This window comes from Melospiza georgiana, chromosome 20 (genome assembly GCF_028018845.1).
Source record: "Melospiza georgiana isolate bMelGeo1 chromosome 20, bMelGeo1.pri, whole genome shotgun sequence".
In the NCBI taxonomy this organism is placed as follows: Eukaryota; Metazoa; Chordata; class Aves; order Passeriformes; family Passerellidae; genus Melospiza; species Melospiza georgiana.
In genome coordinates this window covers 12781067-12803940 of record NC_080449.1, presented here as the reverse complement: position 1 = coordinate 12803940, position 22874 = coordinate 12781067, and the positions used below count along the sequence as shown (strand labels likewise).

Genomic DNA, 22874 nt, shown 5'->3' with positions numbered 1-22874 from the left:
AAAAAAAAAGTTTAGACATCCAAAAGAAAGGAGAAGAGAGAGGAGGAAAAGGTCTAGCTTTCCACAAAATCCATTTCTTTTAAGATGATGAGCTCAAACCAAACCAGATCAAAGACTGAGGATGAGCAGGTTCTTCTGTTCCTTCCGTGCTTGTCTCGTGGTCTGGCGCCAGCTGGGAATCAAGGGTATGGGACGGGTGGATGTGTTTTGTCTCTCTATATATGTATGTATGTAGGTATTAAAATATATGTACATACATACACATATATGCAAACAGAGACAGTCTTCCTAAAAAAACGCTCTTTGCAGTCCAGAGGCAGCAGAGTCACTGTGAAGGAAGAGCTGGGCAACATATGGCTGTAGAGTCTGCACTGGAAAAGTCACTGGCTACACGCACGCCGGCTGTTAGTTCTCTTTACTTTCATGAGGCGAAATAGGAGCTCTGCATAGAGTACAGCCTGTCAATGGGGTTTCCTACTCTAGCCTGCATGGAGTTAACTTCGGAAGAGGCAAGAAAACAGTCGCTCAAGCTAGTTAAAGAGGTATCACTGTCGATATCATGAAAAATGGAGTCGTTCCCTGCAAATGAAACGCACACGTTAGGCGGGACGCTGCGCAGCCGGGAGGACACAGCACACAGGGATGCTGGCGTGCTGCAGCGAGCGGAACACTCCTGCTCCTGTGCTCGCATGCTAACACGCACTGGCCACGAGGGCCTGACCCACAGGGAGGAGGGCTTGGAATCAACCCGCGGGGGTCAGCCGGCAGCAGGGCGCCCAAACCTGCCAGGGTTTAATTTCAATCTCAGTCAGCTGCACAAAACAGAGCCTTGGCTGACAGCAGGAGCAGACGGTGCTGGAGAGGAGCAGGTCCCCAGCTTCTCCACAGGCTCCAGCACTCATGGGAGCACCAGGACTGTCAAGAAAGGTGGAACCAGGGTGCCCATGACAGGGAGACATGGTCTAAGAGCCATAATCATACTGGTCTTCATATACACACAAGGCAAAAGTTCTACCAGTGTGACAGGACCCAGGAAGAGACCTAGTTTCCCTGGCCTCAAGTGAGCTACAGCTGTAAAAATGCTCTCCTTCAGAAAATTCCACTCTTTTAGGGCTGGTCTGGAACAGCACCTTGTATTTCCCTTAGCAACTAAGTTTTGAGCTTACTTCAACACTGAAGGTACCAGAAAAAGCTCTAGCTCAAGTCCTAGGGGCTCTGCAAAAGTGTTAGTCTGGTTCTTTTTCCTCACACACTCATTTGAAAGAGCTTTCTGCAATCCCCTGCACCCCTTTTGGAGCACAGAACCTACTTCCCAAGGAGTTTCACTCAGAAAGCCAAGCAAACCAACAAAATCACAAGCCATCTAATGCTCGAGGGCACTTCATATGTCCTCAGCTCCTCACAGGACCTCCCCAACTTCCTGGTGTGCACCATGGACTTGTCTCAGTGGCCAAAGTAATGACACAGACCCCAAGCAGATTCCTGTTGGCCTGTGCACGCTGTGCTGGGGGCAGTGATGCGCATTGAGCCTCTAAGTGAAGTGCTCCTGGTCAGCAGAAGGGAGTCTGAAACAGGCCCTTGTGGGCTACCGCAAGGCCGAGAATCACAGTCTGGAAAATCCTCTGGCATTCTCTTTAAATGCCACACTGCAATTGTCCAGAGCCAATAATTGAGCTTTTAGTGCTTGTAATGCGTTTGATGTGGGGTCAAGCAATCGTGAAAGCAAACCGTCATCTTGATTTGGGACAGAGAATAAAACTATGCAGGAGAAATGTCCTGTGGTAACCCATCTCTTAGTAGCTCAAGAACTGTTCTTTAACAAATCCACGCATCCAATCTGAGTGGTCTTACAGGGCTGCTTATTCATTTTGTAATGAATAGATTACTTCTCTTTATTGAAGGCACTTTTTCCTCAAAGCTTCTAAGAAAAAAGGAAAAATTTGTGAGGGAGCTAGAATTTGGTACTGTTTATTTTTCAGTGTCTTGGACAGTGGTTTGAAAAAGTGGAGCTTGGAGAGGTGATGTTACTTGCTTATTGTTTATCAAAATTATACTATGAAATAGTTCTGAAAGGCATTCAGAGCTTGAGATGAGCTCTGTTCTACCCCCTTATGTGTACAAGAAAATACACACATAAAACTGACTGGTACAAATTCCCTGGTACAAATCCCAGAAAAAATATTCTAAAAGCCAGTAAAGCTGCTGCCCCTATGGAGTGTGATCCAGCACACGGACCCAGCTACTTGGGATGTGGCAGAATGAGGCATGCCTTACCATAGGGGTTCATGTGGTCGCCTGGCATTTGTGGAGGGGTAAGACCCTGCTGAAATGGGTCTGTGCCATAACTGCTTTGCTCCATTGCTACAATCTGCTGCTGTGGTGGTGCAAGTGGTGTGTAAGATGTCATCATCCCTTCCATTCGGTTGGACATTACTTCTGCAAAGCAAAGAGGAGGAACAGTTACTGCTGGGGAACAGGGCAGAATCAGTGGCAGCAGTGAACCCTAGCAAATGCAGTCAGGGGTATCCTGTCAGTCAGAGAAACTTTCCAGATTTTGTCTGAACATAGAGCCCTGAGCAATGAGCTGAAAGACTTGTAATTTCTACATGATTTCTGGATCTCCTAGGTCCTCCCAAAGCCCATATACTCCGTCTGACAGAGCCCAGTTATTATCTAACTCCTGCTAGTCCCAGTTTTTCTGCTCTGGGTAAAGTCGAGGATTGGAGGCTGCAGGGTCTTGGGAGCTGGAGATGCTCAAGGGTACCCCGAGAGCAGCAGAGCAAGTTCCAGTTCCTGGGTGCAGTGCCTGCCCCAGGATGGGCTCTCTGTGCCTTGGCTGGGGCAGTAACGCCGATGCCTGTGCAGATTGCCAGCTGAGCACTGTACCCCCTTTCTGCAGAAGAAAACAAACTGAGGCATCTGTCTGGAGCAAGCCTCCTGGAGATTTCCTCCAGTGCAGACACCTGCACGTGGCACATTCCTACTAGAAACGAGGTTACAGCTTCTGCATGAGCATCTCTGGGGTCTGATCCCACCAGGAGAACTCGGAGTAACCTGTCATGGGCACTCGGGCACACCTTTATGTCCTTCCCCTGCTGATGGCTGTACTAAACTGTCATGTGGGAACGGCACTGCCAGACAGCTGCAGATTCTTTCTCTCTCACTTTGCTTTCCCACAAATCCCCTACCTTGCCCTAGTCGCTGCGAGTTCTGCTGCTCCTGCTGCTGTTGGTGCCTTCGTGCTAGCTTTTTCATCTGAAAACAAGCAGAAGAACAGAACATTCTTGTAGCTCCAAATGCAACAATTTTGTTTCCTTACAAAACTCTCTGCAAACATCAGTTAACACAGACCATTTATGCTTATGCACACACTGTTGTGGGTTCGGTTTCAATTCTAAGCTTAAACACTTCAGTTTCCAGTTCAGATTTGCATGCAAAATTTACTCCCAACCCTGAATTGCTTTGAGCATATTAATTTAATGTCTGTGTTTGGAAGTTGCCTTTCCAGTGGATGTAGAGAGCAGAGCAGGCAGAACACGCAGAGCTCAGCTGTGGGATTTGTGCAGTGTGAGCAGCAGCCAGGGCAAGAGCCCATGCTGAGACACAGCCTGCATTTGACTTTTGAGGATGGGACAAACAGCCTACCTTTGCTCTTTGGTTTTGAAACCAGACTTGGACGACTCGCACACTGAGCCCTGTTTCAGCTGCCAATGTTTCTCTGACCTGCAGGAGGAAATGTTTAATGATGCAATTTTTCATAAGTTAAAAAAAAAAGGCAACCTAAAAACCACTAATCAGTTTTGTTAAGAGGAATGTTTGTACTTAGAACAAAAATTGCATGTATGGAATTACTTTTAAAAATTCATCATATTTTTGCATGGTGTTGTCAAGTTCTGCCCCAATGGCGCTACCAGCTCTGTAACTACTGAGCAAAGAGTGTGAGCTGAGGAAAATAAACCAAATTTACCCATAAAAGACTTGTGTGCAAAAAGAGTGCTCTGCTTTCCCCCGGAGAGCTGCTATGGCCCCGGGAAGGGGCAGGGCTGTCTGCAGCATGGCCTGGTGTCAGGGCTGGCCTGGCCCTGCTGGAGCTCCTACCTTTCTGCAGGGCTTAGAAGACACTTCAAAGGATGCTTTGAAGGCTCGTCTCTGCTGTGTGGTAAGTATTGTCCTTGGTCGTTTAGGTCTTCTTGGGTCCTTCCCATCATCACTTCCTTTTCCTTGGGTTACTTGGCCTTTGGTGGGCTTAACATCTCCATCTTCATCATCACTTTTGACTGGTGAAAAAAGGATATATAATTGCACTTGTTCCACCAAGAAAACAGGATGTTTGAGAACTGCTCTTCAGTCAACACGTTCAACTATTGTCCCATGGTTATTTGAATGCCTAAAGCAGCTGTGGGCAGGAAGAGACTCTCTCAGATCTGTGTGCTCTGCCTAAATCAAATGCCACAAAAGCATAAAAATGTTTTCAATTTTTAATTGAGGTCCTGATCAGGGGATGGAGACTCGGAAAATGCTTCAGTATTTCCAGGAATTGGGCACAGAGACACTTTGTGCCTTTCCAGCACCTCTTGGTCCCATGTGCTCGCCTGCCCCAATCTCAGCACCAGATAAACACCTTCACCTTCACAGCTGAACTTCAGCTTCTCCTGCAGCATTATCTGCCTGCACTGCTACAGCAGCAAAACAGCATAAAGCAAGTATCACACAAGTATCTCAAAGCCCATCTAACTCAATATAGCACAGATTCCAGTTATTGAACACTGTTTTGAATGTTTTGAAGCTCCAGCAATAATATTACATATAATCTTTGCCATCTCATTTCTACTTTCCACAGAAAACATCAGTAATCTTCCTCTGTGCATTAAAATGTGTCTGTATGTACAAGCACAAACTTCTCTTTTTCAGTAAATGCATACAAGTATCTATGTGCTTGTGTAGACCAAAGAGATTATTTGTATTTTCTATAATTAAATTCTGAATACTCATACAATCTGGTGATATTACGTGTGTTAGTATATTGTCCTGGGAAATCTCAAGCACAGTGGCAAAGGTTGATGGGTAAATACACATTTTGTTGAGAAAATCAACCTTTCAAGTCATCATATTTTATTTGACCATACTACTGATTTTTCTTCCAGAAAACACTATCACATTATTATAGGGACTTCAACATGAAGAAACACATGGAATTTTTTTATATACTGAAAGACTGCATTTGGGGAATCAACAAATTAGACTTTAATTCATTTTAGGGTCTGATTATTATGCACCTAGCAGTCTAATTACCTTTTACTTTAATAAGCATCTTTGGCCTAATGATTAAAGGGAAGTTCAGTCATTTTAATAACCATGACATTATTAACTTTCCAGCATGCCATTTCTAAGGAAAGGTTTGTGAGGATTAATACTGCTCATTGGAGAGTTACTCTTGTGTCCAGTGGATAAATATTTGATTGAAGCAGGACACGTTCTGAGCCAGGGCTTTGCAGATTGTGTGCTCTCACACAGACCCCTGGGAGATCAGTGTTTTCACTGTGTTAGACAATGGGAGACAAACAACTTGTTTAATTTGTCAGCTTGTTTTTCAGGTTTGGGTTGGACTAACAGAGAGAATAATGAGGAAAAAAAAGCATCTCCAGGACTAAGAAACTCCCCTTCGTGCCGAAGGGAAATGAAATTGAAACCAAGACTGGTTTGTGCTACCGTGGTGGCAGATCATGAGTCAGTCTGGTCCGGAAGAGGAGCCCACCCGTCTCCAGGCTGGTGCCAAATGCAGCTGCCAGCAGCCGTAGTGTGAGCAAGGACAGCAGTGGGGAAGGTGCTGTGCCAGCCCAGCGTGGGGACACCCTGGCAGGAGCTGGTCAGGGACGAGGTGGGCACAGGCAGGGGCACAGGGGGTGAGGTGGGCACAGGCAGGGGCACAGAGGGTCACTGCAGCTGCTGGGGCAGGCTATGCTGATGGTCAGGGAGCTGTCAGCACGTGCCCCACATGCCTCAGGCCCTCTGACTTGCGATTTACTGAGCAGAGCACTCAAGGTCCTGCAAATGCAGCATGACAATAACTAAAGCACTGCTCCAAGAGTGGCCCTGGTCCCATGCAGACACCTTTGTCTTGCGGTATTCCTGGTGTGGAAATACAAATTTTAGCAATGTGGAGAATATGACTTTCAAATTAGAGATCAAGGATAATTTCTGATACCAGTTAAAACAGAGTAACACATTTTCCCATAAACCAGAGGCAAATATATCATTCGTACATGTAATGGAATGGTAACTGTTGATTTTCTTGGAAAACAACAGTGTGATTATGATGGCACAAACCCACATCTCAGTTACTTTCAGGTTCTCTTCAGTAATTCTGTGTTGCACTTGCAATCTTTTTTAAAGGTACTATTTGTAATTGGCAGAGAGATTCCTCTTGAAAATCATATTACTGCTCTGCCCATTTTCCTAGTTTAGTGCTGAAATTGTATGTGAAGAAGATCCCGTGAAAATTTTGTTAAGTGGATGGAAGAATGCCTACAGAGAACAGCGTACTGATACCTTACTTGAGTGAGACCTTGGGTAGCTAGAGTCAGTCTGATTCATGCTTTATGATCTTACAGAAAAACACATTGATGAAAGCAGAAAGATTTTGTCTTTTAGTAAGCAGGAGGTTAAGGAAGAGAGTCAGGTTAGGGAAAGCAGACTGCCAGTAGGAATGTTTTCAGCTGTGCCTGCAAATTTGCGTAGGTGGCACATGCATATAGATGAAGTGGATGTGAAAATGGATGCACTTTTCTATACAAAAGCTCTACAGACCCATGCAGCTTTTCCAGTCAGAGCAGGTGTGGGAAAAGCTCACCTGAGTCTGAGTCGTCTGGGCTGACCGAGCTCAACAAGTCCTTCTCTTTCTCATAGTCACTTTTGCAGAGCAGCTGCCCTTCCTTGAGGACAAACTCGTCCCCTTTCCTCAGCTGGCGCTCGCAGACGCAGCAGCAGAAGCAGCTCAGGTGGTACACGCACTCCAGCGCGCGCATCACGAACTCCGTCGGCGCGATCTTCTCCATGCAGCCGCTGCACTTGGCAGCAAACAGCCTGCAAGGAGAGCAGCACGGTCAGGGGCAGCCTCAGATCACACCATGCGTGGGTCTACACCCAGCAATGTCCGCACACATCAGCCTGGCTCACCCTTCTGCACACGGCAAGACTCACATCCTTAGGCTTGGAAATAGCATAGACACGCAATTTTTCCAAATCTCAATTCCTTTGGTCTTGAGATTCCCTAAATCACCTTTCCTGGACAAAGCCCTCCAAGATCTGTCCTTATCTCAGTGGGTTTTTCCTTTTCAAAATGAGAAACAAAAGGGAGCTCCCAAAGTCAGATAATTGCTTAAACACAAATGTATTTCAATTCACCTTTTAGAGGAAGGACCAGCTCATGCTTTGTTTTATGCAGGGCCTCTTGTTTCAGCACTTAAGCCCTATTCTGAACAGACTTTCCATTTTTGGTATTCCCTGTCTCTGAGGAAGCTGATAAACACAGAAATGAGCATGAAAACTTTGTGCTTTTGCTGAGGCAAAGTCAGCACGTGTGCATACACACATGATTGTACACATGCAATCAATAAAGAGAGGAGTGAAATAACACAGCTTTCCTTTGGATGTTGAGTTATTCCAGAACAACCTGTCTCTGAAGGAAGTACTGTGCATTTTAAATGGTGTGAAACATCCTTTGGCAGAGATAGGCAGTGATACAATCTGTCAAATTACCAGTATAATCACAGACCCTAGAACACACACCGCATCCAGACTAGTTCTTATTAATGCTCTGTAAACCCTGTCTTTCATCCATCATTAATTTTCTAGGTTTAAGTTAGAATTATTTAGATTAATTTTATTTTGCTTTCCTAATGGCAACTGGGAATCTCCCTAAGTGAGATTTCAGAAAAGGGCTGCCTCAAATAAAGACGGATTGCTGTTACATCCCTGTGTCACATGGTGTGCTGGTGATTTGAAATTCAGTGTCTTTTATGGCAATACATCACAGTGCAAGGTGCATGAACATTTACATTTCAGCAAGGAAATGAACACCACTGCACCAGCGTGCTCACAGAAAAAAAAAAAAAATTAGATTCTGCCTTTTAGCGTGGGGTATGCTGACTTTTTCCTTTCATCAAAATTATAATTTTTCACAAAAAAAGGCAATTCTCTCTGATTTTAGAAGGCTAAGGCTGTGGTAGTTATTCATTCCTGCAGAGCCTCCATTTTGTCTGAGCTGGGAAGTGCAGGAAAATGGCAGTACAAGCCCTCGGCAAAGGGCTGGAGCCAGAGTGGGCAGGAGGGAAAAGCAAATGTCAGTATGGCTGCACACAGCATCCAGAAAATGGCCCACAGACGGGAACTGGGGCGCTCCTGGCTGTACCTGGAGTGACCACACCGGGAGCCTGGCCAGCTCAGCGCACACCTTTGCACCACCACAGCCCCAAGGTAACAGCGGTGCACGGTGGGCTGAGCGGCTCTTCTTCAGGTGTGTAATGAATTAAACTGATCCAAAGGAAACTGATGCCACCCAGGACCCTGGGCACTGCCATCAACAGGATGGCTTATTCCATACCCTCCGTTTGCTTTGTCTCCAAGGTTTTCCTTACAACGCTTTAGCCAGCAAATTCCTAAGCAGAAAATATTTTTATCTCTGCACAATTTTATATCTGAAAGGATTAACACACAAAGAGGGGAGAAAAAAAAAAAAGAAAAAGGTGCACTACAATAGTTGTTTCTGTTCGACTGCTTAAACCCATTTGACTCATTTAACCAAGCCTGGCCTCTCTGTCCGAGGGGATGCCCTCAGGACGGGCACACCTGGGAGAGACCTCAGGAGCGGCAGAGCTGGTGCGAAGGCTCTGTCCCTGCATATGTACTTGCACTCTGCAGGCACCCTCCCCGTTCCCTCCGACCGCGGGGAGGGACGGGCTGGCCCCGGGGTGCCGATGCCGGCAGCACCGGGAGGGACGGGCCGGTGCCGCTGCCCGCAGCACCGGGAGCCCGGCCGGCCCGGGCAGCGCTCGCACACGGGCCCGGGGAGCCCGGCCGGCCCGGGCAGCGCTCGCACACGGGCCCGGGGAGCCCGGCCGGCCCGGGCAGCGCTCGCACACGGGCCCGGGGAGCCCGGCCGGCCCGGGCAGCGCTCGCACACGGGCCCGGGGAGCCCGGCCGGCCCGGGGAACGCTCGCACACGGGCCCGGGGAGCCCGGCCGGCCCGGGCAGCGCTCGCACACGGGCCCGGGGAGCCCGGCCGGCCCGGGGAACGCTCGCACACGGGCCCGGGGAGCCCGGCCGGCCCGGGCAGCGCTCGCACACGGGCCCGGGGAGCCCGGCTGCCGTGGGCAGGTGCCCGCTGCCCTCTCCGGCCGGGCAGAACGCGGAGCCTCCCCCGGGGGCCCGGGCAGGGCTGGCCCCGCTCCGGGACGGGCTGCCGCTGCCTCCGGCTGTCCCCAAGCAAGCCGCACAATGCGCCACCGTCCAGCCGCAGTGAAAACACAAATGCAACACAGGTTACAGACAATTTCAACAAGAAAAGCTGAGGAGAGCATAAATCCTCTGCGCCTCCCCTCTAACGGGGACACAAAGATAACCTCCTCGTCCCGTGGAGCCCGTTGTTTCCCTGACCCGCACCTTTGTTGTCACACTGCCTTAGTGTTTGTGTTTTTTTCTTTTTCTTCAAAATAAATATATCTAATGTGAATAGAAAATACTTTGTGCTATTTACTGGCAACCGACTATTCCTGTAAAGATGGTGCTTTTGCAACAGCGCTTCCCAAGGCAGCCTTTTAGCTATAACGAATTACACTGTCATCAGTGTAGATTAACTCATTCAAATGAACATTAAATTGCCCTGACAATACTGCACGGACTTCATATCCTGAATTTAACTCTTGTCAAGAAAATTCCTCTCCCATGTACACCGGAACTCTGTATTATAACATGCATTCACACAAATACACTCACACACACAGAGAGCAGCATGTTGGGTTGAATTCTGAGATTATAAAATTTTCATTAAACCTATCTTATAGGGTGTTTATAGGTATTTTTTCAGCTTCCCAAGAGGAACACAAGGTTATGCACTCTTTTTGCACAAGGCAATCTCACAACAGGAAACTAATCTTGACAAATGACCAGACTTTGATAGCTGTGATCTAAACCACTGCTCGTTAGACTGTTCATTTTATAAACGAATGGTAATAAACCTGTTGGGAAGTGTAGGATAGCAGGAATACTTTACAGATCACCCCTTTACAGGTTTCAATCACAGCCATAAATTTGAAGGGGAGCACACAGATATTCTGTGCTGAGACAAAGACTCTGTGCCATACCAACCACATTTAAAGGAATTTTTTTTTTTTTTTGCTTTCTATACCTTTTAGAAATAATTTGCGTAACTCTGGCTTTTTACTCCCATGGCTGATTATCTCCAGCTCTCTTAAGCTAATGTCAAACCTCAAAATCCTTGGATGTGTTAAAGTATGTGGAGAGTGGAAATCAAATGCCTTTATTAGAAGCCGCAGGAAATCTCCGACTCCTAAGCACAACGAAAACATTCCAGAGAAAATCGTTCAAAGAGGACAAAGAAGAAAAGCAGAACAAGAAAACCTTGTTTTGAATCAATGATTGCGGAGTTTTATAAATAAATTCTGTTGCCTGGACAATTTTGAAAGACAACTCAATAGGTTTAGGAGTTTTTAAGTGTGTTTGCCTGTATGCCTGGAACACTTGGGGGACTCAGCCAAGCTAAAGCTCAGAACAATGGCCTGTCTGTCCATCAGAGTATTTACAATAAATGCTCTGAAGCAACTTTACAGTACTAGATAATCAAAAAGTCTTTGCCAGCCAAAACTGTGTGAACTTACATTAATTTTGCATATGTATCAGGGCAATGCAAATGCTAAGACATGTCCTGACTTTAACCAGTAGATGAAAATGTTCACCAGCGGAAGAGGCCATAAAGATTTTATTTGTTAGGATATCCCTGTGAAGGCAGGCCGAATCAGTAATCCTCAGAAACAACCACAGTTACATGATGCACTGTGCCTTCCTGCATGGCACAGCCATCTGGAGTGCAATATTTATTATATTGCCCTGATTTATTATATCCCACACGGTTATCTCACAGTAAGTTTGACCCTGCTTTGCTCCTGAGAATCTCGGCTCTGCTGTTTACTCTCCTGGTGCCCTGACAACCCACCCTTTACCTTTCTGTGCCTCAGCCAGGTCCTTCATTTCCTCCTGTCTGTGGGCAAATAGATTTTAATTGTTTTATTATAACTAATTTAATCTGTGCTGAGAGATGTCCGTGTGCAGTGTGAAATTTGCCGTTCACATTAAGCGTGGTTCAAGAGGTTTGTTATACAGGACAAAGGTAGAAAAATCGACTAATTCAGTCAGGTTGTTTATTTACTGGGCCTCTGCCATGAAGCAGTAAATAGGAAGTTATTAAGCTGTGTTTGATGTATGCAAGAGGACAGATGCTGCTTCCTACCTATCAGAGACCTTCAGTCATTTCCCTTTCCGTGTTATTCTGACATTATGTGTTGCAGCAACCACAGCAGATACCTGGCTTTTCTTTATTTAATAAATATGCAAAGGTAGGGGTCACGGCTTTTGTAAGTACTCTTGGTGCAGTCTCTGCGAGTGACATTTTTCCTCTGCTGGGACATCCCTGCTGGCCTGCTCTGGTGCTGGAAGTTTGCTCCACACTCCTGTGCTATGAAACAGGGTACAGCCAGAGTAAAATACAGCATGTTTTTCACACAAGTGAGTCTTATTAAGAGAAGAAATTAAATTACTAATGAAAGATAGCTGTTCCTTGCTCTTTGGGATAAATTTTGATATTCTTTCTTTAGATGACATAGGATTGGAAAAACAGTATGCATGGGGTTTTTCTAGCACAGGACTTGAATATTTTTTGTAGTGCCTTACAGTTCACGGGTGCTTATAAAGTGGAAAAACTGTTGTTTGGTTGCACTCAGTTCAGAATCCACAAAACATCCTGAGTGCAGTAAAGTAGAACAGGAATATTATAAATTTATTATTCTCTACCCCCCACCCCTGAAAAATTAAATAATCAATTTAACATATTTTCCCTGCAGATGAAATAATTACATAGTTTATTAAAGCAAATTTCATAGCTGAAACTTCAGTATAAGAAAGATAATTCCCTTTCATCAAGTAGTAATAAAATGTGCAAAATTTTTAAGTTTCTAGAAAAAATCTGTAATATCTAGAGAGAAACTAAAACAAAGAAACCTTTTTATTCTTCAGTGAGAACTGAAGAAAATATTTATTAACCCTCTATCCACAGGTGCTGTAGTGTGAACACCAGCCACTGGTGAAAGCTTGTGTTAAATCTGCATTTCACAATGTGGATTTAGACTCACAAATTACATATTGCCTATCTTGGTAATGAATGTATTTTTCTTCATGTAAATATTTTACCTGCATTTCTGTGAGGAGTGCTGTACTCCCCTGCCAAGACAAGCTGACGGCTAAAACAACTGTAAGGGACCACATATTATGGTGTGCCAAAATCTTGCTGTGAAGATTTGGGACTTTGACCACGGACACGGTCAGAGCCACCAGCACCCACGGCCACTGTGCCCACCAGCAGCTCTGGGGTGGAACTGGGGGGCTTAGACAAAAGCACAAAGACACACAGAATTTAAAGCTCACAGCCTAATGCAACTTGCTCACGTGGGACCAGAATGACCTAAATAGTTACGTCTCCCCTAACTATAAAGTACAACATAAAATGCAAAGTGCAGAGCAGTTTCTAGCTTTGAGCAGAATGTGACACAATGAATTCTTCTCTTTGCTTAATTTTCATCCCCTAATTGACCACTTTGTTCAACTGTCTTCCATCACTGCCATGCTGTTCTATTTTATAGCATTTTTCCATACAACACTTTGATGGAAAAATTTATGAAGAATAGAATTATTGCTGTTAGAAGGGAATTAAAACAATTTTTCATTTACAAAGTCACTGATATTGCTCCACTGTGCTCCACCTTTGGGAATCCAATTGCTCTTCTCAGCTACTCCCATTCCTCTTTATAGCACAGCAATTGCACTGTACAGATTATGGCTGCAATTTTCTCCTAATCTTTTCTGTAGAACAGAAACTGTTGTAAAAGTTAAGGGCACCAATTGAGTTGATAAAGCTAGGGCTGCAATTAAGAAGACTTAATGAATTAACAAAATATGTGATTTTGTTAGAGTTATATTTCTAGGGAGTGCAAACATTTGTGAGATAACATTATTTTTGTCCGTAAGTTTCAAAGAGGCTAAATGGGCTTCTGCTGCTGTGCTTTTTGCATTCTCCAAATCACGCAGATGGGCTGTAAAAACACCGTATTTCTCAGGGCATTTGTGCTTCTGCCACAGCTCTACCTAGCTGGGGGTGGTGGTCGCCAAAACAAAATGGGCGGTCCTTTTTTTCCCCTTTGGATTCTTATTCAGATATTTACACAAATTAAATTAAATCCACCTCGATGTCCCTTTGTGCCCTCGCCAGGATCCAGTGGGTGAAGTGGCCTCTGGAGGGGCCCTGAGGAACAGGCTGGGATGCTGCTCCAGTCTCTGTTCTGACAGACATCTCATCCTGCTTGTTCACTAAATGGCACACTGAATTTACATCACCAACAACACAGGGAAAATCTTCTAATGCAATTTTTATATGAGATTTCACCCTAAAGGCCCCATAAGCAGGGAAATTGTGCTGTTGTGATTCACTGGCCTGGTCTTCACTTTTACAGAAAAAAATAATCATGTCAAAGCAATTCAAATGTAATTTCTAAGTTATTTCTTGGCTGGCAAGAATGACTTGGAGAAAGAATTTACTCAAGGCTTTCCTCACAACTAAGAGCTTTGAAAGGAAGAAACGTTATTTGCCTGTATAAAACAAAATCACTTCCTGTGCCTGCTGCAGTGACGCTGGTGGAGAGCTTGTGCCCAAACTCATCAGCACAGCCAATTTAGCAACTGATTTGCAAGGGAAAGATACCTTAGTCCTGTGGTGTTAATGTCTTTACAGTGGGGGGTCTATTGCCAGCTTCTCCAAACTCATCAACACAATCTATTATTAATACCCAGAAAGGCTTTATAGTATCTTTATAGCACAAGGCAATGAAAGCTCTGTGGTGTAATCTGTTATCGATATTGCAAAAACATGTGAAATAAAACAAAACATAGACACTTCATAAACAAAATGTTTCATCTATTATATCTCTCTGCCTCCCCGGTATATAAAGCAGTGGGGTGCAGGAAAGGCATTCAGAGAGATTTGCTGTTAGACATAGCACAGGCTCCTTTTAAAATTCTATTTGTATTGTGACAAATTTTACACTGAATGAAAATTTCTGCTTCTTTCACTGAGACAGAAATATTCGAACATTTGCAAAATGGCTGTGTTCTGTCAGTAGAGCAAAGGGGGTGAGGTGTAAAATACAGCTCCCACACTCGTACAGGAAAACTCTTTGAGAGAGGGATGGGCTGGCGGAGCCGCAGTGAGCATCCAGGTGCGGCAGGGCCAGGTGGAGGTGTGGGGGCATTGCCATGGCACCAGCCGAGGAATTGCTCTCCGGTAAGCAGCAGCAAAACCAAGTGCCCGCTGGAGGCAGTTATTTCTCTGGAAAGCACTCAAGAACAGAATTTGAGCAAAGTTGGATCTTTTCTTCTACTATTGATATGCATGACAAGATTTCATATGAAAAGCCCAGAATTACCCTACCTTTAGACCCTAGGAACAGACACAGTTAGAGAGATCATTTAGCAGCAAATAAATAAACACAGTTTGAAACTCAAGAAAGTTTTGTTTCAAATAAACAGATTGTGGCAAAGGGGGAACTGAGAGGGAAGCATGAAGCAGTTTTGTGTACTTGGTGCCTGTATGTTTGCAATACAGTAAGAACAAAAAAAGTCCTCAACATAGGGCTGTGTCTTATTTCCCAGATGCCTTTTTATGTTCTTTGCCGGTTGAAAATAAATTGTTCTTTTGTAGTGTTTGTCTTTTCAGTCCAACTGTCAGCTATTATTTTTCTATTTCCTCTTTTTGTCACTTTGCATTATTTTTGGTGCTGTAATTCCCATTTGTTCCCACTCCTATCTTCCTGTCTCCCATTGTTCCATTTTTTAATCCCCAGTTTTACTCTTCTCTGGCTCTTTTTTGGCCCATTCTCAGTAGGGTTTGAGAGAATACCCAGGCGTGACTCCCTGCTATAGCAACCACACCTCCCCAGGAAAGCCACAACAATCTCTTCGGGAGGAGGAAAGTCTTTCACAAGCTGGCAGCAAAAGTAAATCCTTCTTCAAGGAACAAGAAGGATTAGCAGGGAGCAGTGGGCTGCAGACTTAACCCTACCCTTCATTTCTTTAAAGCACCAGTCACTCAGAACCCTGCTGTGATGTACAATTAAACAGAACCCAAAAAAATCCTGAATGACACAAGAGCAGGATTGTGTAAAGGTTTAATTCCACTTTAATACCTTTCCAAGTTCAGAACTCAAAGATAGCAATTTAACCCAAGAATCCCCATCCAAGCATGAAAAGTTGCTGCTTGTCTTACAAAAGTTCCAGCTATATTCTGCTCTAAATTGTGCTCTTTTAGGCTGACCCTTAATGGATGAAATTTTTCCCCCCCCAATCATCTCACATGAATCTTTTTATAGTCCTCCTTTCACAAACTTTGCTCTTCTGATAAAAACAAGGGACTCTTACCAGAAGCTCTAAAAAGGACCACTGAAAAAGGAAAAGGAACACTATAAAACCCCAACACAAACCCCCAAAACTCAGGTAACTAAAGGTGTCTGCTGCCATGCCTAAGAATGGTAATTTATTCTTGTAACATGAAGTGACTCTTATTAAGCTTATGTCAATTACTTACTATTAATATTAGCATGGAAAATAAATACTCCTCTTAATACAGTGTTTTTTGAAGACTTGAAACATCTCAATCATCTTTTTTAAATTAAAGAACAGACGAGCTTTGTTGTTCTAGTATGGATGACTACCAAAGTTGCTCTATAAACTGAATTTTTAAGATTAGACACAGAACTATGAAGACCTCCTGGCTTCTGTAAGGCCAAATATGGTTGACAGACTAAGTCAGACTGAGTCCTAAGACTCAGCTGTCAGCATCTGTGTTTGTATTTAGGCTTTAGTAAACTAGATGCTCTAAAGCCATACAAAGAGATTTATCAGTAAGCAGGGCCCTACAGCACGCCCAGGTCCTCCTCCTGCCTCGAATGTCTGCGCAGGTTTTAAGTTATTCCAGCAGTCAAACATTTATAACACAGGACACTTCCACATGTGTGAAAATGAAATCCCATTAGACACCAACAACATTATTAGGCATGCAAAGAGGATTATTCCTTTAAGCTCACAAGACTGAAAGGTTTGTCTAAACATTTTATTAACTTTTTCAGATTTTTTTTAATTAAATGAAAAGTTGTAAGTAGGTCAAAGCTGAAATACTTAAATACTACTTAACTTTTGGTTAAGTATATGTATATATGCTATACACACACAGAGAGAAAAAATAAAGATGCCTGCTAGAGAAAAATTGTACAAAATCCTCTCATATCTTATCAGCACATTCCTTTCTTTCAGCAAGAAAATTTGTATGGCTTGGAATTGTTCTAGAAAAGCACCAAAATGTTACATGGTGTCGCTTGGGGTTTCATATACATTTTCAAAGATGAGATGCCTTGTTGAATATCTGGTTGAAAAGAAATCCTGCTCTGATTGCACTGTCCTTTTTACAGATCTGACAAAGCCCTTTTTCTCAAAACATGGTATTTGCCGAAATGCATTGAAATTTGCTTATCAAGAGCTCTGATGTTCTTAAGATCATCTGTTAAAGAAGAACAAGGGAGTAGAAGCTGTGTCAGCTTTTTCTTCAAGTGAGTGAGATGCAAAACTCCTTGGGGAGCATCAGGAGCAGGACTGGGTCCCATTCACGGGGAAGATGACTTTGGAACCGACCAGCTCCATGGGCAGTTTGGTGCCACGTTTCGGCATGTGCGGGTTGTTGACAGTGTCTCAGTTTGCCCCTGGGAGGAAGGCAGTTCTCTCTCTGGGTCTCACACTCGTCCCCAGGCCAGAGCAGAGGGCAGCGCTCGCCCGTCCGTGCTGGGCACAGCCCGGGGTGGCGCTCACCGCCAGGGCTGACCCGCGCCTTGCTCCTGTCACTTCACTGACAATAGGCGTTAAAATATTGAAGATTTGCTTCTAGCACTGCATGGAGCAGGCAGGAAATGTAGAAGCTTGGGTGTACAAGTTAATGAAATATGGTTGGGTGAGCATAAGCTCTTAATTTAGACAATAACAGTTACCGCCACAGCGTCTTTGTGTCCGCTTTATGAAAGTCATAAACTCTGCAAAGAAAAGCAGGAGCTATTTCACCCTGATGGTCTTTGACTCCCTCTCACTACCTGCTGGTGCAGTTAGAAAGTATCAACTGTCTTTGAACAGATTAGGACCAAGTTAAAGTGTGACAACATCTTAAGCTTTCTCCGCATGTTGCCAATGATTTCCAACTAAAGATGTTACCCTCATCACTTCTGCCACAATGATAAGAATCTATAGCCGGCTCGCTTGAGGAGATAAAGGCAGTTTAGCAGGAAGTATAAAGTACTCCAACTTGCTACGCTAAGTGGCTGGCTGTCCCAAGCTAGCTGAATTTTTCCTCTACAAAGCACAAAATCCTTATCATTAGGGACTTAAGCTGCTTTTTATTTTGAGACAAAAAGAATACTGTTTATTGGCATCCAACTCAAACCAGCTGTAAACAGTTGCTTTGATGAAGAAGCAGCTACAACTTCGGCGTGCCCGAAGGCACAAACCCACCAAATGCCAATCATTAAAGGAAGAATGTAAGGTGTATATAGGGTCACAAGAAGGCCAAGGGACGTTTGCAACCTCAGGGATCTCGGATAGCTCGCTTTGCCTTTAGAACCAGTGGAGGAATTGAAGCTGTTCTGCCGTGTGACCTCTATCTATCTATCTCCAGAGGCAGCTCTGGGCTCTCGGAGCAGCAGCAGACCCGCAGTGCGAGGCTTTTGTCCCCAGCACGGCCAGGGGAGCCACACCGTGAGCTTTGGTTTGGCAGAGCTGAGCGGCTCCAGGATGCTGCACCTCATGGCACCCATGCAGGAGCCCTGCAGAAGGCTCTGGCACCTGGACTCCTGCCAGGGTCCATAGAATCACTGATGTGCAGGTAATTTTAATTCTTCTTGTGACTTCTTTCATCTGGAAACACTTTACTGGTTGCAACATCTATTTAAATTAATATGGCCCACCAACAATTTTGGTCACAGCCAAACCAATGTGGACCCTTACAAAGTTAAGTGCCAGCTGCTCCAGGCAGCCCAGGGGATGGGCTGGCATCTGCTGCTGGCCCTCCTGCCATTCTTCTTCCTCCTCGCCGCTCTGCCTAGTAGACACTGAAGCCTCTCAGTTGTTCCAGGCTCCCTCCCACTCCCCATCCCTAGCACAGCATCAAATCTTCCCCAGAAAGAGCAGCAGCACAAAGGGTTTCAGCATGGAAGGGCGGTGCTGGCTGGTGGGACATGGGGTTCCTGGTCCTCAGCAAGATCAGAGTGGCTTTTCAGTGGGAATTCAAATGCCGAGGGAACTCAGCTACCAGGCTGCGCATGGGAACCAGCTCTCACTTGTGCCACGTGAGCTGGGATGTTTTATAGGAGCATGTTGCTTCTGTACAAGGCTCTGGTGCCACCAGAGATGGGGCTCCTCCAGGCACGGGCTCAGCAGCTCCTCCTCCTCCCGATGCCGAGAGGACTCACACCAGCATTACCAGTTCCTCTGGCAGAAACAGGGTGCATCTCCCGACCCACATCCTCACCCACACCACAGACAGATACCTTGGGATCCTGACGACTTGGATGCCAGGCTCCTGATGGCTTGGCAGCCTCTCCCTGGCCAAATCTGTACCCAGCACCGTGCACTCCTGCTGCCCCCTGGCACAGCCACAACGGGAGCCAGGCTGTCCCTGTGCCCCCTGGCACAGCCAGGCTGTCCCTGTGACCCCCTGGCACAGCCAGGCTGTCCCTGTGCCCCCTGGCACAGCCAGGCTGTCCCTGTGCCCCCTGGCACAGCCAGGCTGTCCCTGTGACCCCCTGGCACAGCCAGGCTGTCCCTGTGCCCCCTGGCACAATCAGGCAGTCCCTGCTGACCCCTGGCACAGCCAGGCTGTCCCTGTGACCCTGGCACCTCCTCACCCACCACATCTGGGTGACATCTCCAGCCCTGCTGGTCCCTGCCTGGCATCAGCTCCCAATATCCATGCAATGCAGCAGCTCCTCCCGAAAGCTCCAACATAATTGGAACTGCAGGTATTATTTTGGGCTCACATGACAGGAAAAAGGCAGTAGAAGGCTTGCAGTGCTGTTAGATTATTCTTTTCGTATTACATATGTAATGTTGTATAACTCTTTCTAATTTATTCTGCTAAGAAATTTTCCTATATAAAACCTCAGATTTTTTTTTTTTTAAAGAGACAGTGGTTCATCTTTATTGTCACATTGATATCTTTATAAACTTACTCTAGTGATCTACAGGAAAAGCAAACCAGACAGTTCTGTATTTATGGGCATATTTTAAAAGCCTCTTATATTTAACAACTGCATTTAGCTGTGTTAACTGTGAGTTGCAGTAATAAAGGCTCTGCACACTTCGATGCTAAATTAAAAAAAGTTCTGCTGTTCAATAATACATAGATGCTGTTTTTTTCATTACTCTTTAATATCATTTCCATTTAGTTTATAAATAATTGTAGCTAGCTAATGAAACGAAATAAAACCTGCCTCCAACCCATTCCCTAGAGCAAACTAAACTCCTCTTTTTAAAGCTTCTTAATCACCGCCCAGTTCTTACAAAATTAGCATAGTAATGGGCTTTAAATTGAGCCTCTTTGTTTTTTAATTAAGCTCCCAGCAGGTAAAAATAAAACAGATTATTGAAGAATATGCCAACCCTAATAGCCTGCAACTCTTTTGACAATTAAAAAGATCCCATGTTAACCCTTTTGAGGAACCCTGCATGCTAATTAGTCACTCTGAGGCCCAAATCCATCAACATTCCATCCAGACACCTTGTAAAGTTGGGATGGCTGGTCCGTGTCCATCCCTGCCCCATTCCCACAGAGGTGAGGAGCCCTCGGCAGTGCCAGAGCCCACGGGCAGCCGTGTGCCAGGGCAGGCTGGCATCTGAGCTGCCACCCCTCAATGCTGGAGCCCTTTGAGATGCCACATCCCATGGGCAGCCGTGTGCCAGGGCAGGCTGGCATCTGAGCTGCCACCCCTCAATGCTGGAGCTTTTAAGATGCCACATCCCATGGGCAGCCGTGTGCCAGGGCAGGCTGGCATCTGAGCTGCCACCCCTCGCTGCTGGGCAGTGCCACTGAGCCCCCAGCCCCGGGCAGGGCTCCCAGCTGCCCACAGCTCACCCTGTGCCCACCCTGTCAGCCCCAGCAGGGTTGGCAATGCCCCCTTGGAGCCTCTGCCCCATTTTGTGCAGCACAAGGCATGGGGTGCCAGCAGAGCAGCCCCCAGCCCAGCCCCGGGGCTGGTTTGGAGTGTGCTCAGCAGCACCAGGGCCCCAAACATGCCAGACACACAACGACAGAGTTTTGCTTAGCAACGTGGAGCTGCCTCAGAGGCAAAGGTAAATCCTGAGCAGAACAAGGGGGTTAAGAAAGTGCAGTGTTGGAGCCATGGACAGCAGAGAGTCTCTGGGAAAATTTACTAGACACTGCTGGCAGCCTAGAAATAGGAATAGCACTGCTCTTCCCTGGCAGTTCTGTGTCAAATATTTGGAAAGCTCTGTCAGAGTCCCACGTTTTATCTTCAATGTCTGCTCTGAGCATCAGTGCAAAGCGCTGGCTGCCCTCCACTTGCATCCAGCCAGGATGATGAATCACCACGGTTGGAAGTGTTGTGTCCATCCAGAAATGAAATCATCAGCATGAAAAGCCCATTCATTTCCACAGACACTGATCACTCTGCATCCTTCAGAGACGCCCAGCAAATGGGGCTGAATGCCCTTGTGTACCCAGTAAGGCCCTGCCTCGTCCCAGCAGCTGCAGGAACTACTGTCAGCTCCTGCTTTATATTGTACCTTACAGTGCAAGGGTCACCGTGATGGAGTTAGGGGCCCACAGAGAATCAGATTTAAGGGCAGACTCCAGCCATGAATATATGCTGCCTTCCTTCACTGAAGCATTTGGGAGCCTCTACATTGTGTTTTCAAATATAAATGACATTTCATGTGTCTCTCAACTGATATCAGAAAAATCAGAGAAAGAAGGATGCACCTCGCTTACAATGAATACAAATTCATTAGGCAAAGACTTTCATTTACCCTCTGCACAGGGACAGGACTGACTTACTTTAGAGGGCACCTCTGGACCATGTCCTGATACAAATAAAAATTGCCAGCAGAGTCATTCAACGCAATGTAGATCCATCACAAAGAATTCCCTTTCCCTGAGCTGTGCTGGAGATCACAGACAATGTACATCAGAACTGCAGAGGCCACTGTGAGATGGTGGTGATAACCTGAATTTCCAGGTGGGATCCTCAGTCCCCCCCACTCACAGCTCCCTCTGGGCCTGGCAGACAGACAGCTGATATGTACAAAAATGCTAATTCCTCCGGAGACCATTTCAATTACCGGAACCTCTCCTGGAATATATTTAGTTCAAAGCAAAAAGCTACAACGTTCGGAATAACCTTGCTATATTCCCATCACAACTTGCTGAGAGCAGCTGGAGAGGCAGTATTGGGTACAAGCTTCTCCATCCCTGAGGTTTGTCAGCTGTTGGTGGGGCTGCAAAGTCACTGCAGAAGAGCAACAACTTGTGAGGGATGCATTTCCTGAATTCTGGAAAACTGACTTTAGAGAATGCAGTATCCCCTGCACCAAACAATTGCACTCCCACCATTTCGTGCTGAAAGCTTCCCAGCCAACTGAGGACAAAAATTCCTTATGCATACAAGATTTATAAGACAGATTTCAAGTTGAAGAGTGTGTTTTTACATTGCACATTACACACCTCGTACCATGTCACACGAAACAATATTCTATGAAACTCTGCTGCCAAAACCACTTTGGAAACATGCATTCACCCCAATGCACCTTGAGAATACAGAATGGTGCATTTAAAAATCCTTAAATCCCTCTGCCATTTTTTAGGATTTTTACCAAGCCCAAAGACATCCCTTACTGCATGAGGAACTCCTTCTCTCCCGCAGCATCAGTCAAAATGGAAGAAACTTTTTTCCATGTCTGATCCTGACTGGTTTTCCGCTGTGACTGTAGATGGAGCTAAAATGAGCCCACCACATTCTGCTCTGTGTGCACAGGCTGTTATCTCCACCAGCTCTGACCTTTTGCAAATGTGATCCAAAGTGACCTTTTAGTATTATTGCAGCACTAAATGCAGTTTTTCAAGTAATCCTCACTGGAGCATGTTCTACATCAGTAGCTGTTGTGCATTGGAGAATCCAGCCTTTCTGCTGTCTCGGGTTTATTGTCATGGCCATGTCTATGGGGCTGCACAATTTTATATGAACCTTATATGAACCTGGCATTCCTACTGCCAAGCCATTGGCCAGCAACACCTTTAAATAGGCAGTGCAGCTGTCCAAACAGTGCCTGGTGTACCTGGACAGCATAGAGGTGCTTGTTTACTCTCCTCCAGAATACACAGAGGTAATTATTCTGGATTTCATCACTGTCCATTGTTTTATGCTTTATATTCAACCTCTCAGGAAATCAGAGGAAGATATTATTTCCTAACAAAAATATCTGTCATC

General features: G+C 45.4%; 1 protein-coding gene across 2 annotated transcripts in view; it reads right to left on the bottom strand.

Annotated features, from left to right (window-relative positions):
- Positions 1-236: 236 nt before the first annotated feature.
- The window catches only part of LMX1B (LIM homeobox transcription factor 1 beta), an 81977-nt gene continuing 59339 nt past the window's right edge, over positions 237-22874 (bottom strand). The window contains exons 3-8 of one of the 2 annotated variants that reach the window (XM_058038282.1): positions 6851-7083; positions 4099-4277; positions 3646-3723; positions 3189-3255; positions 2275-2436; positions 237-579 (exon numbers count right to left, since the gene is read on the bottom strand). In XM_058038282.1, coding sequence (XP_057894265.1) covers positions 422-579; positions 2275-2436; positions 3189-3255; positions 3646-3723; positions 4099-4277; positions 6851-7083 — 877 coding nt within the window. In that variant the 3' untranslated portion in view covers positions 237-421. The remainder of the gene's footprint in view (positions 580-2274; positions 2437-3188; positions 3256-3645; positions 3724-4098; positions 4278-6850; positions 7084-22874) is intronic. The other variant, XM_058038284.1, reaches the window with a different exon arrangement.